Source organism: Pinus tabuliformis, chromosome X (assembly GCF_031772625.1).
Source record: "Pinus tabuliformis cultivar Carrire ecotype Pingquan chromosome X, CPIR1, whole genome shotgun sequence".
NCBI lineage: Eukaryota > Viridiplantae > Streptophyta > Pinopsida > Pinales > Pinaceae > Pinus > Pinus tabuliformis.
The window spans coordinates 333,669,385-333,682,960 of NC_142308.1; the positions used below are offsets into that span (position 1 = coordinate 333,669,385).

The following is a 13,576-nucleotide window of genomic DNA, read 5'->3' on the forward strand; positions in this document are numbered from 1 at the left end:
CCTCCTGTAGTTTCAAGGAGACTCATGGCCCAATTCCTGATACCTAAATTCTTAGTTTTGACAGAATAACTAGTGTGGGGATTGGCTAAACTAAGTATACCCATAAATTTTGAAATCAATTGATTGAATATGAAGTACACATAATTGCACATTCACCATGCACATAATAATGAATAGCATATTCTAGGCACACCTTAAAATTCATATGCATACATGACACCGTTCTAATCACGAACACACAGTGAGCATCAAAACTCAAACATTCATTTACATTTACAAACACGCAAGATAATGCACCATTCACAATGTAACAAGATTCATCGCACTCCATAAGGCAGTACACATAAGCCTGAAAAATGTAGGACTTCAACTCCCCACCTAATTGTAAGCCGACCACATTGCAATCTTTCTTGCAGCTGATAATCCTGAGATAGATCCAAAGTCTAAGGGGATGCATATTAAGGAAACTTTAAACTCGGGGCTTAATCACATAACCATGAGAAAAATTATGGCCCGGGTAAACAACACCCAAAGACTCACAGCATCTCTAGGCTGTATTGAAGATGCTGCCAAGTGTTTCGAAATGGTGCGGAGACATCTAACCAAGAAAAGCTTGAGCTGACAGCGCTGCATCCCTGCCATTGAATTCCACTAGTCAAGTCACACCGTTTGCCTGCATGTTTTGACAGATTTCCTACCAACCCTAATGGCAAAGCTAACGACGATATAAAATGTCCTGTGTCAGAAATTGCAAAACAGATTGGACAGGCCCATGTCATAATTACTGGTGGTATTTAAGATAAATAATAAACAGTGTAGTAAATTAATGATTATTTTTTTATTTTTATTTTACTTCTGCTATAGTTTTTAAAATAAATATGATCACCATAAATAATAATTGAATTTTTAAAATAAAAAACTAATTTATATTTTTTAAATAAGACTTTTTATTTGATAAAAAAATAAATTAAAAAATCTTTCCGTAAATATCACATAAAAACCAATTAATTTGCATCTGATAAATACAACATCTCCATATTTAACTACCCATAAACCTTTTCATATTACTCACCACATCCTTATAGAATGTCAACTAAAAAATTAATGACCACAAGCTTAATAGAATGTAGACGAACAAGGGAAGTTGCGAGGCAGCGAGTCCCTGCATGAAGTTAACATTTAAGGTCTAAGTCAGTTCGAATACCAGTGGATGAATCAGCGACAAAGCGCTTATGAAAATAGATAGCATCAGTAACCATTTAAGTAGCAGCAGTTTAGCTTGTTTACTCCGAAGGATTCTTGAGAAGTCATAAACAAAAAGGCAGAGCAAAAGACACGTCAAGATGATTCTATTACTTGCCTGAACCAAGATTACATTAAGCTTGTTTACATAAAGCCTCTCACTGCGAAAAGAAGCTTCGTTACTTGAAAGTTGGATAACAATACATATAGAAGTTAATATATCCATGGGAAAAAAATGAAATACAAACCTAAACAAGATGTGTAGAATAAAAACAATAATCAATGTTTACCAAATAACTTAATACACGTGCATTAGATTGACCTGAACAATGAGATCTGATATGTAATTCTTTATCCCATCCCGTTGTTCAACCGGCAAAGCATTCCATCGATATTTGATTACACCTTCAATCACCTAAAGTCACAAGAAACAGGATGAACTTAAGCTAGCAACTAGAAGTTTTACAAATGTAACTAAAAGCCATATATACTTTCAATCACCTAAAGTCACAAGAAACAAAATGAAATTTAAACTAACAACTAGAAGTTTTACTAGTGTAAGCTAAAAACCATAGACAGTACACCTCGAAACCATGTGAAAAGGTTTTACAGAGTCTTCAAAGCAACAATCCTATGCATTTTCAATTGTTATCCAATATAGTCATCTTGGCATTGCATCAAAAGATGAGATATCAAGTCTAAGAGCATTGCATCAAAGATGAGATATCAATTTCAGCAAGTGTATATGTGGCTAAAAAGAAGAAAGCACAACAGTACCTGAAGTGAAAAGAACTTTGTATTCAGATTCTGCGAGTTCTGCAGAATGCTAACAACTTGCAGCCATGTATCCGGATGAGCCTGTAAATCCCGCAATATCCGCTCTGCTGCTGCTCTCTGCAGCATAATAGCACAGACAGTAAAATATAATGGCAGACTACCGTGACAATATAAAATATATTAAAAGCAAGAACCATTCGTTTTCTTTATTTCCCTACTCCAATTGCACAAGTGACAACCACATATAACATTATACGCATATCACTGTACCTATAAGAGAAGTCACCTGGTTCATGTTCATGCTCAAATAATGTCAGAACAAAACACCGTGATTAAATTCAGGCTAAATTTTGAATTTCAAGGATTACATTCAGGGAACACAGTGCCTTAGCCATAAGTATAAATCACCATCTGAAATCTCACAATTTAAGGATAAAAGCATAGCTATAACACTATAGAGTATTAACAAACAAAAAAGATGGATTGAATATCCACACATATTTGTGAAATATCTGTCACAAGTTTGAGTCGTTGCTGTCAGACTGTTTACATGTAGCATACTACAGAAATCATTCATCTCATCAAATGTAAAGCATAAAGAGAACTTGACTAATCATCTAGAACTTGACTCATAATCTTGTCATAGTTCCACATCTTCTAGCCATCAGATATCATATATATTCACATAATTCCCAACTTGAAATAAGATAATATATATTTGCTCTGCTAAAAATACAATCATGTGACATTTTAAGATAAGAATGATGTTTGCTAGTAAATCATTAAATCATAAACTAAGTCTTTATGTAGGTGCACAATGCTAATGTGTACGTCTTTACACTCCATGACCTTCTTGTATCTACCTAGCATGAAGCAATCAGTGATCTGTTATTACTGAAAATCCATTTGCGTCTGGCATAACTGGAACAATAAGGTGGGTGCTGAGACATTCCACTACCAGGGACCAACCACTCGCACATAAGACAAAGAACTAACAGAACATCAGATGACAAGCCTGGCTCATGATCAGTCAACAACTGGGACTAACAACAATAATATGGATGACCTCTCTGTATATGGGTAATCTTAAAGTCAAATCTAATACAAATTCCATTTCAAAAAGTCAAATTTATACAAATTTCATTGTCACCAAATGCAAAAATGAACATGAACAATGGGACATTGAATTTATCTGTTGGTGTATCATATATTGTCCTTCACTTACACTTTGAATTAGATATTCTAGCAGCAAATACTCCTTTTGTTTCCACCAATTTGGCACTGTTTATTAGAATGTTGCCCAAAGTTACTTTGTAAGTAGAAAGTTATTGGAGGATATATCCCTGGATCTGAACTCTACAAAAGCTACAGACATCACTGAGGGCAAAAAATTGGAACAGACAAGTACATATCTGAAATATTCTTGCTGCTTTTGCAGGACACAAAATATGAACACAGAATCCACAGGCACAAGAGCAGGAGATGACCATGAAGCTATAAAATTAGAAGCCACAAAACAAATTCAGAATTACATCAAGCAATTAAACAAATAACACATATGACTATAATGAAGCAGAAGCAATAGTGATAATGGTGATATTTGATCATCAAAGTATAAATTTACACACCAAAGTCACAAGTGTCCCAAAATTGATGAATCAAAATCAGAATAGGCAATTGAAAGAATCAGAATAGCAAGAATCAGAATAGCATGGATCAAAAACCATACTGCTAACCCATACCACAAATAACCCACCAAAGAGAAGTACAGTACAATACATTCCCAGGTCAGTGCAATTTAGTATGCTTCAGAATTCCTGAATCATATTGCAATTAGATCTCACAAATAAAACAAATTTCATGCCGGGTGCTTTCCATAACATTTCTTTCCAAAACAACAGGAAGGCAGGCATTGAGGGGATCTCATTTAATCCCAAAGGATGAAAAGTAATCAAAACAAATATCAATTGGAGACCAAAACAAGATAACCAACGAGGACTAAGTACAGTACTATGCATACCCAGGTCAGTGCCCTTTAGTGTGCTTCAAAATACCTGAATCATACTGCAATTAGATCTCACAAATAAAATAAATTTCATGCCAGGTGCTTTCCATAATATTTATTTCCAAAACAAAATGGAGGCATGCGCAGAAGGGATATTACTTAATCCCGGAGGACAAAAGGTAATGGAAACAGGAGGATTAGGCGCCACAACTACTAAGTGAGTGGGGGCTCTTGCAGATTTCCAAGGGCTCTGTGTGCTGTGAAGGATCAAAGTAGGCTAAAGGCAACACTCCTAACGGATTCAACCATTGTCATTCAAGGTAAAGAGGCACCTCAACATGAAAGCAGACAAAACAGTAGACATAGGTCTCACTCTATGAGAGGAAGACATATCAATCAAAGACCAAAACAAGATAGCCATCTCACCCCACACTCTCCCATGAACACGGATCTTATGAAAATCTGGAGACAAGAATTCGCAAGCTCAAATTAAGGGTTTCAATTTTGTTGTCAAAAAAGTGCACACAAACAAAGACCAAATCCAAATTTTATACAATAACAAGAAATCTTGTGCCATCGATGCCTAAACCATAGAAAGATAAAGCCACCTCAGTGTCAAGGGCATTTGATAACTACAATTGACTACCCTATGAACTGCTAAATACGTATGATGAATTAGCAAAATACTAGGCAATGTAGCTGAAATATGCAATATTCAGGGTAGTGATCATGAATGACAGCCGACATAAGTTAAGCCATAAATCGAAAGAGAACAATGAAAGTCGCTGCCTATTACCTCGAAACAACACAATCATCATAGGCATCCATGAATGACTTCGTTCAAATTAAGGGTGCTAGAATAGTCACATAAACAGGTAGAACAAGGTCTTTAAAACTTCTCACTCAATGGCATAGATAAGATAGGGAGCGAACACGGCACTTGCGATGACAACCATTGGAAGAACTGTGGATCCTAACATGGAAGAGGGCCAGCGAAGCCATTTTACAGAAGAATATACAGAATTTCAGAAGCACAGGAGGAACACAGGAGAAAGTCAAGTTTCTAACTGCAAGGACTTTGTTCAGATTGAAGGTGATATGACAAAAATATAAACAGGTCGAAAAAAGTAATTGCTACTACTTACTGAATGGCTTGATGTGTCTTGGCAACTTCCCCCATTATATCTCTGCTTTTGCCATTTTCGACTTTCTAATGAAATGCACACAATATAACTTATTATAATAAGTCGTATGAAGTATACCTTAAATTCTTAACACTTTCAACATCTTAACCTACAAATATTCCTGCTTAAATACTTATAGATCTTCCTGCTTTAATACTTGCATGCTTGTCTTCACAATCTTGAGAAAGAACTTGCAATTCCCGTTTGTGCGTGGGATCAACGTCATCGTACGTCTCAGTATTGCTCCACATTCTGTTAGTAAAGAGCATACCGATGCAGAAACTCGCAACACAGAGGAGCACTCCAAACTTTCCCCTGCCAACGCAGAGGAGCACTCCAAACTTTCCCCTGCCAACGAGCCTAAGCCTAAGCCTAAGCCCGTTTTCTTGTCGGTTTGCATTTCAACTCTGTAAACAAAAAAGGCATTAGGAGCCAGCAATGGTTTGAGCTCCACAAAATAGAAAAACGGTAAAACTTGAATTGACATCTAAAGAAACGGGAAAGGAGGCCGGAGTTCGCACCATTCTGCTGTCAAAAGGCAGTCTTCATACAATTGCCGCCAAAGTCAGACTTTTAGCACAGGAGTCCTGCATCAGATGACGTCAAAGATTCACGATTCAATACAAATTATAGCCAATTCAACCATATATACGAAAGAAATCGTCGAAACGCATTAAGAACCACAGCAGGGCAAGGCACCTGTGTGCTGTCAAATGCTTCATCTGTAATTCCATTTCCAACCAGATAACCCTGAAAAACTAGCCATGCAAGAAGTCAGTAGGCCTGAATGAAGCCTATGAATTTCAATTAGATTAGCAAAGAGACTGGATGTAGTAATAAACAGGCTAGTAATAAAAAGAAAAAACGAATAATTAAAAGTTATATAAAAAATTATTAAATAAAATAATATGACAATTAGAATATATAAATATATAAAAGTCGCCACAGCTGGACCGCTGGACTTCATGCTACCGCATGGATACCAAGTGTCGCGTTACCTGCACCCTAAGATTGCCATGATCGAGCGACGAAGCTGGAATACGTTGTAAGTAAAGATAAGAAATCAAAGAACCATCCAGTATATGCCGTATAGGAATACCTGGGATGTTTCAGCCTGTGTGTTCATCCTGACGGTACAGAAAAGCCAGAGAACTTTCCTGCACGTCTTTCTGCCTTCATTTTCCAGAGATAATTGGTATCTCAGACTGCCGGCTCCCGCTCAGAAAGGCCTTGCCCTGTTTAATTTAATCGTCTTCTTCTGGGCTTAGATGTGACAGAGAATTCTAGATTTTAGGGGTGCCCTGTGTTCGATTTTGCGATGGCAATGGAGAAACAGAAAGAGACAGAGAAGGAATATCCAGGCCCTTGATTTATTTCAAGCTGCAAGGGAGCTAAATTTTTCATGAAGACGATTATAATTATGGGTTTTTTGCTTATAGCAGGCCACTATTTTCTATTTGGAAGACAATATTTCTCCTCCTGTAAATCTCTGGCACAAGCATTTCTCCAGGGAGATTCGAACCCTGGTGCATACAGTGTCGAAATCAGAAAAACAGAGCTGAAGGATATGATCATGGCAAGTAAAATGCATAATACTGGTATTGTCATGAAAAACACCAGCAGAATCACTGCAGGTGGAGTGCATCCCCAGGTTAGAAAGGTGTTGGAGCCATGGATCAGGGCAGGTCGAGTGACATTGCAGGATGTAACAGAGCAGGAACAATATGATGGGTATTACCATAATCAGTTCCTTATTGTGAACGATTGTTTGCACAGGTACAAATTCATGGCGAATTGGACTTTCTTCTTCGATGTAGATGAATATTTGTATATTCCCCGTAGGAAAACACTGAAAGCAATATTCCATGTCCAATAAGCTTTGCTTGCAGAATAAACTGGACAGCAGCTCGGTCAACAGTACTTATTCCAGGTAAGACCCATTATATTTTCAATTAATTAGTAGTAAAGATTTGATTATGGTTTTTGGATTTGAAATTCAATGTGATAATTCTGTTGTGCAGGGAATGGGGATTTGAGCAGTTGGTGTTCAGGGACAGGACGTGAAGAGAGGGATAAGGAGGGATCGAAAGATATTTCTAGAATCTGCTACCTAGATAAGGAGAACTTACAGTTTGTCATGGATTTGATACAACAGGTCGCAGGTTCGAAGCCCCTCAACCGACGTTTTCGGCGCCTGCTCCACAAAGCCTGGGTCGGAACATTGTGCCCTGATGATCGCCGCTCCACTTCTGGTGGCTGCATATTCCTTGGCCCCAATCCTATCTCTTGGTGCTCTCAGCAAACAGCCGACTCTTTCTCGTTCCAGTGCTGAGGCCGAATATCGAGCTCTTGCCTTCGTCCTCCCTGAACTGCCCTCCTGATTAGTTGTGGAGCAGTTAAACCCTGCTTGTTTGAGAGCCCCCCTCCCGCCTACCTTACTACTGGACTCTGCTGAGCGTAACGAGTCGGTGCAGAGCATAACGAGCCGGTACAGAGGCAGAGCAGGTTCATGACACCTGCCCGCATCCACGGACACCTGCAGCTTAACACCAAACCTTACGAACCCTTAGCATACCCCTGCAGATAATACAAATTAATGGAATTAATGTTAACATTAAAACCAGACCGTTGACGGTTAGGGAGAATGCACTCGGCATAAAGGCAATTTAAGCTATGATCAAGCCTCTTCCGCCTCGGGAAGAGGCCAAATAAGATGGCGAAGCGTCAGGTGGAACTAGAAGTTAGGTTATCTCGGCACATCGTCGCAGAGGGAATTTGGAAACCTTATGATAAACGGCGAATAACACCGCGCAGCTAACAAGAACTAATGAAGTATACCTTAAATTCTTAACACTTTCAACATCTTAACCTACAAATATTCCTGCTTAAATACTTACAGATCTTCCTGCTTTAAAACTTGCATGCTTGTCTTCACAATCTTGAGAAAGAACTTGCAATTCCCGTTTGTGCGTGGGATCAACGTCATCGTACGTCTCAGGATTGCTCCACATTCTGTTAGTAAAGAGCATACCGATGTAGAAACTCGCAATGCAGAGGAGCACTCCAAACTTTCCCCTGCCAACGTAGAGGAACACTCCAAACTTTCCCCTGCCAACGAGCCTAAGCCTAAGCCTAAGCCCGTTTTCTTGTCGGTTTGCATTTCAACTCTGTAAACAAAAAAGGCATTAGGAGCCAGCAATGGTTTGAGCTCCACAAAACAGAAAAACGGTAAAACTTGAATTGGCATCTAAAGAAACGGGAAAGGAGGCCGGAGTTCGCACCATTCTGCTGTCAAAAGGTAGTCTTCATACAATTGCCGCCAAAGTCAGACTTTTAGCACAGGAGTCCTGGATCAGATGATGTCAAAGATTCACGATTCAATACAAATTATAGCCAGTTCAACCATAAATACGAAAGAAATCGTCGAAATGCATTAAGAACCACAGCAGGGCAAGGCACCTGTGTGCTGTCAAATGCTTCATCTGTAATTCCATTTCCAACCATATAACCCTGAAAAGCTACCCATGCAAGAAGTCAGTAGGCTTGAATGAAGCCTATGAATTTCAATTAGATTAGCAAAGAGACTAGACGTAGTAATAAACAGGCTAGTAATAAAAAGAAAAAACGAATAATTAAAAATTATATAAAAAATTATTAAATAAAATAATATGACAATTAGAATATATAAATATATAAAATTCGCCACAGCTGGACCGCTGGACTTCATGCTACCGCATGGATACCAAGTGTCGCGTTACCTGCACCCTAAGATCGCCATGATCGAGCGACGAAGCTGGAATACGTTGTAAGTAAAGATAAGAAATCAAAGAACCATCCAGTATATGCCGTATAGGAATACCTGGGATGTTTCAGCCTATGTGTTGATCCTGACGGTACAGAAAAGCCAGAGAACTTTCCTGCGCGTCTTTCTGCCTTCATTTTCCAGAGATAATTGGTATCTCAAACTGCCGGCTCCCGCTCAGAAAGGCCTTGCCTTGTTTAATTTAATCGTCTTCTTCTGGGCTTAGACGTGACAGAGAATTCTAGATTTTAGGGGTGCCCTGTGTTCGATTTTGCGATGGCAATGGAGAAACAGAAAGAGACAGAGAAGGAATATCCAGGCCCTGGATTTATTTCAAGCTGCAAGGGAGCTAAATTTTTCATGAAGACGATTATAATTATGGGTTTTTTGCTTATAGCAGGCCACTATTTTCTATTTGGAAGACAATATTTCTCCTCCTGTAAATCTCTGGCACAAGCATTTCTCCAGGGAGATTCGAACCCTGGTGCATACAGTGTCGAAATCAGAAAAACAGAGCTGAAGGATATGATCATGGCAAGTAAAATGCATAATACTAGTATTGTCATGAACAGCACCAGCAGAATCACTGCAGGTGGAGTGAATCCCCAGGTTAGAAAGGTGTTGGAGCCATGGATCAGGGCAGGTCGAGTGACATTGCAGGATGTAACAGAGCAGGAACAATATGATGGGTATTACCATAATCAGTTCCTTATTGTGAACGATTGTTTGCACAGGTACAAATTCATGGCGAATTGGACTTTCTTCTTCGATGTAGATGAGTATTTGTATATTCCCCGTAGGAAAACACTGAAATATGTTTTGAAGGAGCTCTCTGGTTATACTCAGTTCACTATTGAGCAATATTCCATGTCCAATAAGCTTTGCTTGCAGAATAAATTGGACAGCAGCTCGGCCAACAGTACTTATTCCAGGTAAGACCCATTATATTTTCAATTAATTAGTAGTAAAGATTCGATTATGGTTTTTGGATTTGAAATTCAATGTGATAATTCTGTTGTGCAGGGAATGGGGATTTGAGCAGTTGGTGTTCAGGGACGGGACGTGAAGAGAGGGATAAGGAGGGATCAAAAGATATTTCTAGAATCTGCTATCTAGATAAGGAGAACTTACAGTTTGTCATGGATTCGATACAACAGGTCGCAGGTTCGAAGCCCCACAACCGACGTTTTCGGCGCCTGCTCCACAAAGCCTGGGTCGGAACATTGTGCCCTGATGATCGCCGCTCCACTTCTGGTGGCTGCATATTCCTTGGCGCCAATCCTATCTCTTGGTGCTCTCAGCAAACAACCGACTCTTTCTCGTTCCAGTGCTGAGGTCGAATATCGAGCTCTCGCCTTCGTCCTCCCTGAACTGCCCTCCTGATTAGTTGTGGAGCAGTTAAACCCTGCTTGTTTGAGAGCCCCCTCCCGCCTACCTTACTACTGGACTCTGCTGAGTGTAACAAGTCGCTGCAGAGCATAACGAGCCGGTACAGAGGCAGAGCAGGTTCGTGACACCTGCCCGCATCTACGGACACCTGCAGCTTAACACGAAACCTTACGAACCCTTAGCATACCCCTGCAGATAATACAAATTAATGGAATTAATGTTAACATTAAAACCAAACCGTTGACGGTTAGGGAGAATGCACTCGGCATAAAGGCAATTTAAGCTATGATCAAGCCTCTTCCACCTCGGGAAGAGGCCAAATAAGATGGCGAAGCGTCAGATGGAACTGGAAGTTAGGTTATCTTGGCACATCGTCGCAGAGGGAATTTGGAAACCTTATGATAAACGGCGAATAACACCGCGCAGCTAACAAGAACTAATGCTAACTCCACCCTGTTCGATTACTATAGTCCTTGCCGAATGCCAGATGGCAGGGACTAATAAAGACGAATACCTTTATGACAGTCCATTTAGATGCTTTCATATCACTCATCTCAACTAAAAAAATAATGACGACAATACCTCAACTAAAAAATTACTATAGTCCCTGCCGAATACCAGATGGCAGGGACTAATAAAGACGAATACCTTTATGACAGTCCATTTAGACCCTTTCATATCACTCATCTCAACTAAAAAATTAATGACGACAACACTATTAAAGTCACCTTTTGCTATAGTTTTATTTATAATAAAATTAATACTTTTATTTTTCCTCCTCCGTATAGGAGGAAAGGTGACCTTATATAATCGTACCCAGAAATGGAGAAGTCGATGAGATGGACCCTCACAGGCCGAGATCGCACCATTGGAAGTTGAAAATTAAAATAATGTGAATAGGATTAATATTAAACTTTTTATAAAATAAAAGTATTACTAATTATTATAAATAAATTATTGTTAGACCATTATGATTACATATACACTTTTAAAAACACAATATTAATAAGTATCACACTTTTCTTTTATACAATATATTTAATTCAAAATTTAAAATAAAAATAATAAAATAAAATATATTAATTTAAATTTATTTTAATATATTAAAAAATACATCTAGATTAATTAATCTCACAATAAATATATCTAAATTAATCAATCACACAATAATTTTAATGAATTAAAAATAATATAATTTTTAGTTTACATACTCTAATTTAAATATAACCCTACTTTGATTTAATCCTAATAGTGTTTATAATCTACAATTAACCATACTCTGATTTAACCCTAACCCTACTCCAATTTCATAGTTTACATACTCTAATTTAAATCTTTCCGTACTTTGATTTAATCCTAATAGTGTTTATAATCTACAATTAACCATATTCTGATTTAACCTCGATGACAGTCCATTTCAATCGGGATTAATGACCACATCAACGTGGCAGAATCTCGTACGAGAACTTAAAGAAGTTGTTAAGATAATCAAGAATTCAAATATGCGTATATACATCCAGATTCTGAACGAGTAAATGTTTTTTCGGAAATGGTATCATAATAAAAAGGAAAATTAAGTTTTTTAATAAAATAAAAATAAAATATTTAATAAATTTAATAATATAATATTTATTTAAAGTTTATTATAAAAATAAATAAATAAAATATTAAATTCTACATCTTGATAATAAATCACGATAAATGATTTGAAACTTGTTTACATTAAAATTGTTGTGATTTTTTAAGAAAATATTTTGTATAAATTATATGCTTATATTTTATATAAATTTATTCAATATTTATATTAATTTATAAGAAAAAAAATTACTTATAACAATTTTACATCGCATGAAAAGTTTAAATAGAATTTCAAAACCAAATAGATAATTATTGTTGGCCTATGCTTGAGATTAAAAAATCTTTTAGGATAAAATATATGGAAAAATTAAGGTCGTTAACTAACATGGTATACATAGAAACAAAAATTGAATGGTTGGGTGGGGCACAACGACATTATATACATAGTATAATTTGATTTGCATATTGTGTGTCCATACTTCATTTTCATTAATGAGAATGAGGGTGGAAACAAAAATTGAAAAATTAAATGATTGGGTGGGCACAATGACATTATATGCATAATATGCATAGCATAATTTTATTATGATTCACATATTATGGGTTTATATATAATTTTTATTAATAAAAATGAGGGTGGATGAGAGTAGGCATATAATATACAAATCACAATATTATTATGATATGCAGATTAGATATATTATATCTAATATGCATATCTATATTACTATATAATGTGCATATTATGTCTTTTCACTTCCACCATCATTTTTATGGGGTTCAAGAGATAATATAAAATTATAATACTAGTGTAACCATATAAATTAAATTACTAGCAATCCATGTTAAACATCAAAACACCTACTCCATGATGCATCTAGCATTGTCCATATTTTAAAAAATCACACATTAAGGGAATTTGGCTCCTAACGGAAATAACAAAATAAGAGATGAATTTTTAACTAAAAAAATGAAACTTATTGTACTTTTGGCTTATCTCCTTGTAGGTTTACACATGACATTTGAGTAAACCTACAATAAGATAAGCCGAAAATACAATTAAAAAAAATAGTTTTCTTTATTTCCCTCCAAAATATAGACATTATCATCTTGAATCTAATTGGTTCTTTTAAATTTAATTTTGTTATTAATTTTTTGTTTTGAAGTTCATTTTGACTTCAAAGTTCCCCTAATGAAAAATAATTAAAGTATAACTTTAATTATTATTATTATTATTAAAAAAAAATATATGGGTTAAAACATATATATATATATATATTTTAAAAACATGTAATAATATTATTAACCATAAAGATTGATCCACATTTTATCATGGAAATTCTTAACTTATAAATAACTTTTGTTACAATATCGTAGACCCACATGCCTAGTATGATACATATTGATATGACATTTATATGCATATTGTCTCTCCCGACCTATTATGGTGTGGGTAGGGGGAGATAATATACATATCATATTAATATTATGATTTGCATTTTATCTCACCTACACCCCACACCCCACCCTCACCCTCACCCTCATTAATTATTAAGGTGTGAGTGATGGGAGACAATATGCATATCACATTAATATTAT

General features: G+C 36.6%; 1 protein-coding gene across 8 annotated transcripts; it reads right to left on the reverse strand.

The window, feature by feature from the left end:
- Positions 1-1,359: 1,359 nt before the first annotated feature.
- On the reverse strand, positions 1,360-10,457 carry LOC149139814 (protein EXPORTIN 1A-like). Of its 8 annotated transcripts, XM_089448296.1 has the most exons (8): positions 7,338-7,861; positions 5,890-5,958; positions 5,730-5,795; positions 5,366-5,615; positions 5,170-5,234; positions 2,020-2,136; positions 1,565-1,657; positions 1,360-1,403 (listed from the first exon to the last, which is right to left on the reverse strand). In XM_089448296.1, exons 4-8 carry the CDS (start codon positions 5,475-5,477, stop codon positions 1,401-1,403), a joined length of 390 nt encoding a protein of 129 aa, XP_089304422.1. In that variant the 5' UTR covers positions 5,478-5,615; positions 5,730-5,795; positions 5,890-5,958; positions 7,338-7,861; the 3' UTR covers positions 1,360-1,400. The 8 variants fall into 8 exon arrangements, with proteins under 8 accessions (XP_089304422.1, XP_089304421.1, XP_089304419.1 ...); XM_089448295.1 differs by lacking the exons at positions 1,360-1,403; positions 7,338-7,861 and adding an exon at positions 10,142-10,457 and having other exon boundaries at positions 1,442-1,657; positions 5,908-5,958; XM_089448293.1 differs by lacking the exons at positions 1,360-1,403; positions 7,338-7,861 and adding an exon at positions 10,142-10,457 and having other exon boundaries at positions 1,442-1,657.
- Positions 10,458-13,576: the final 3,119 nt, after the last annotated feature.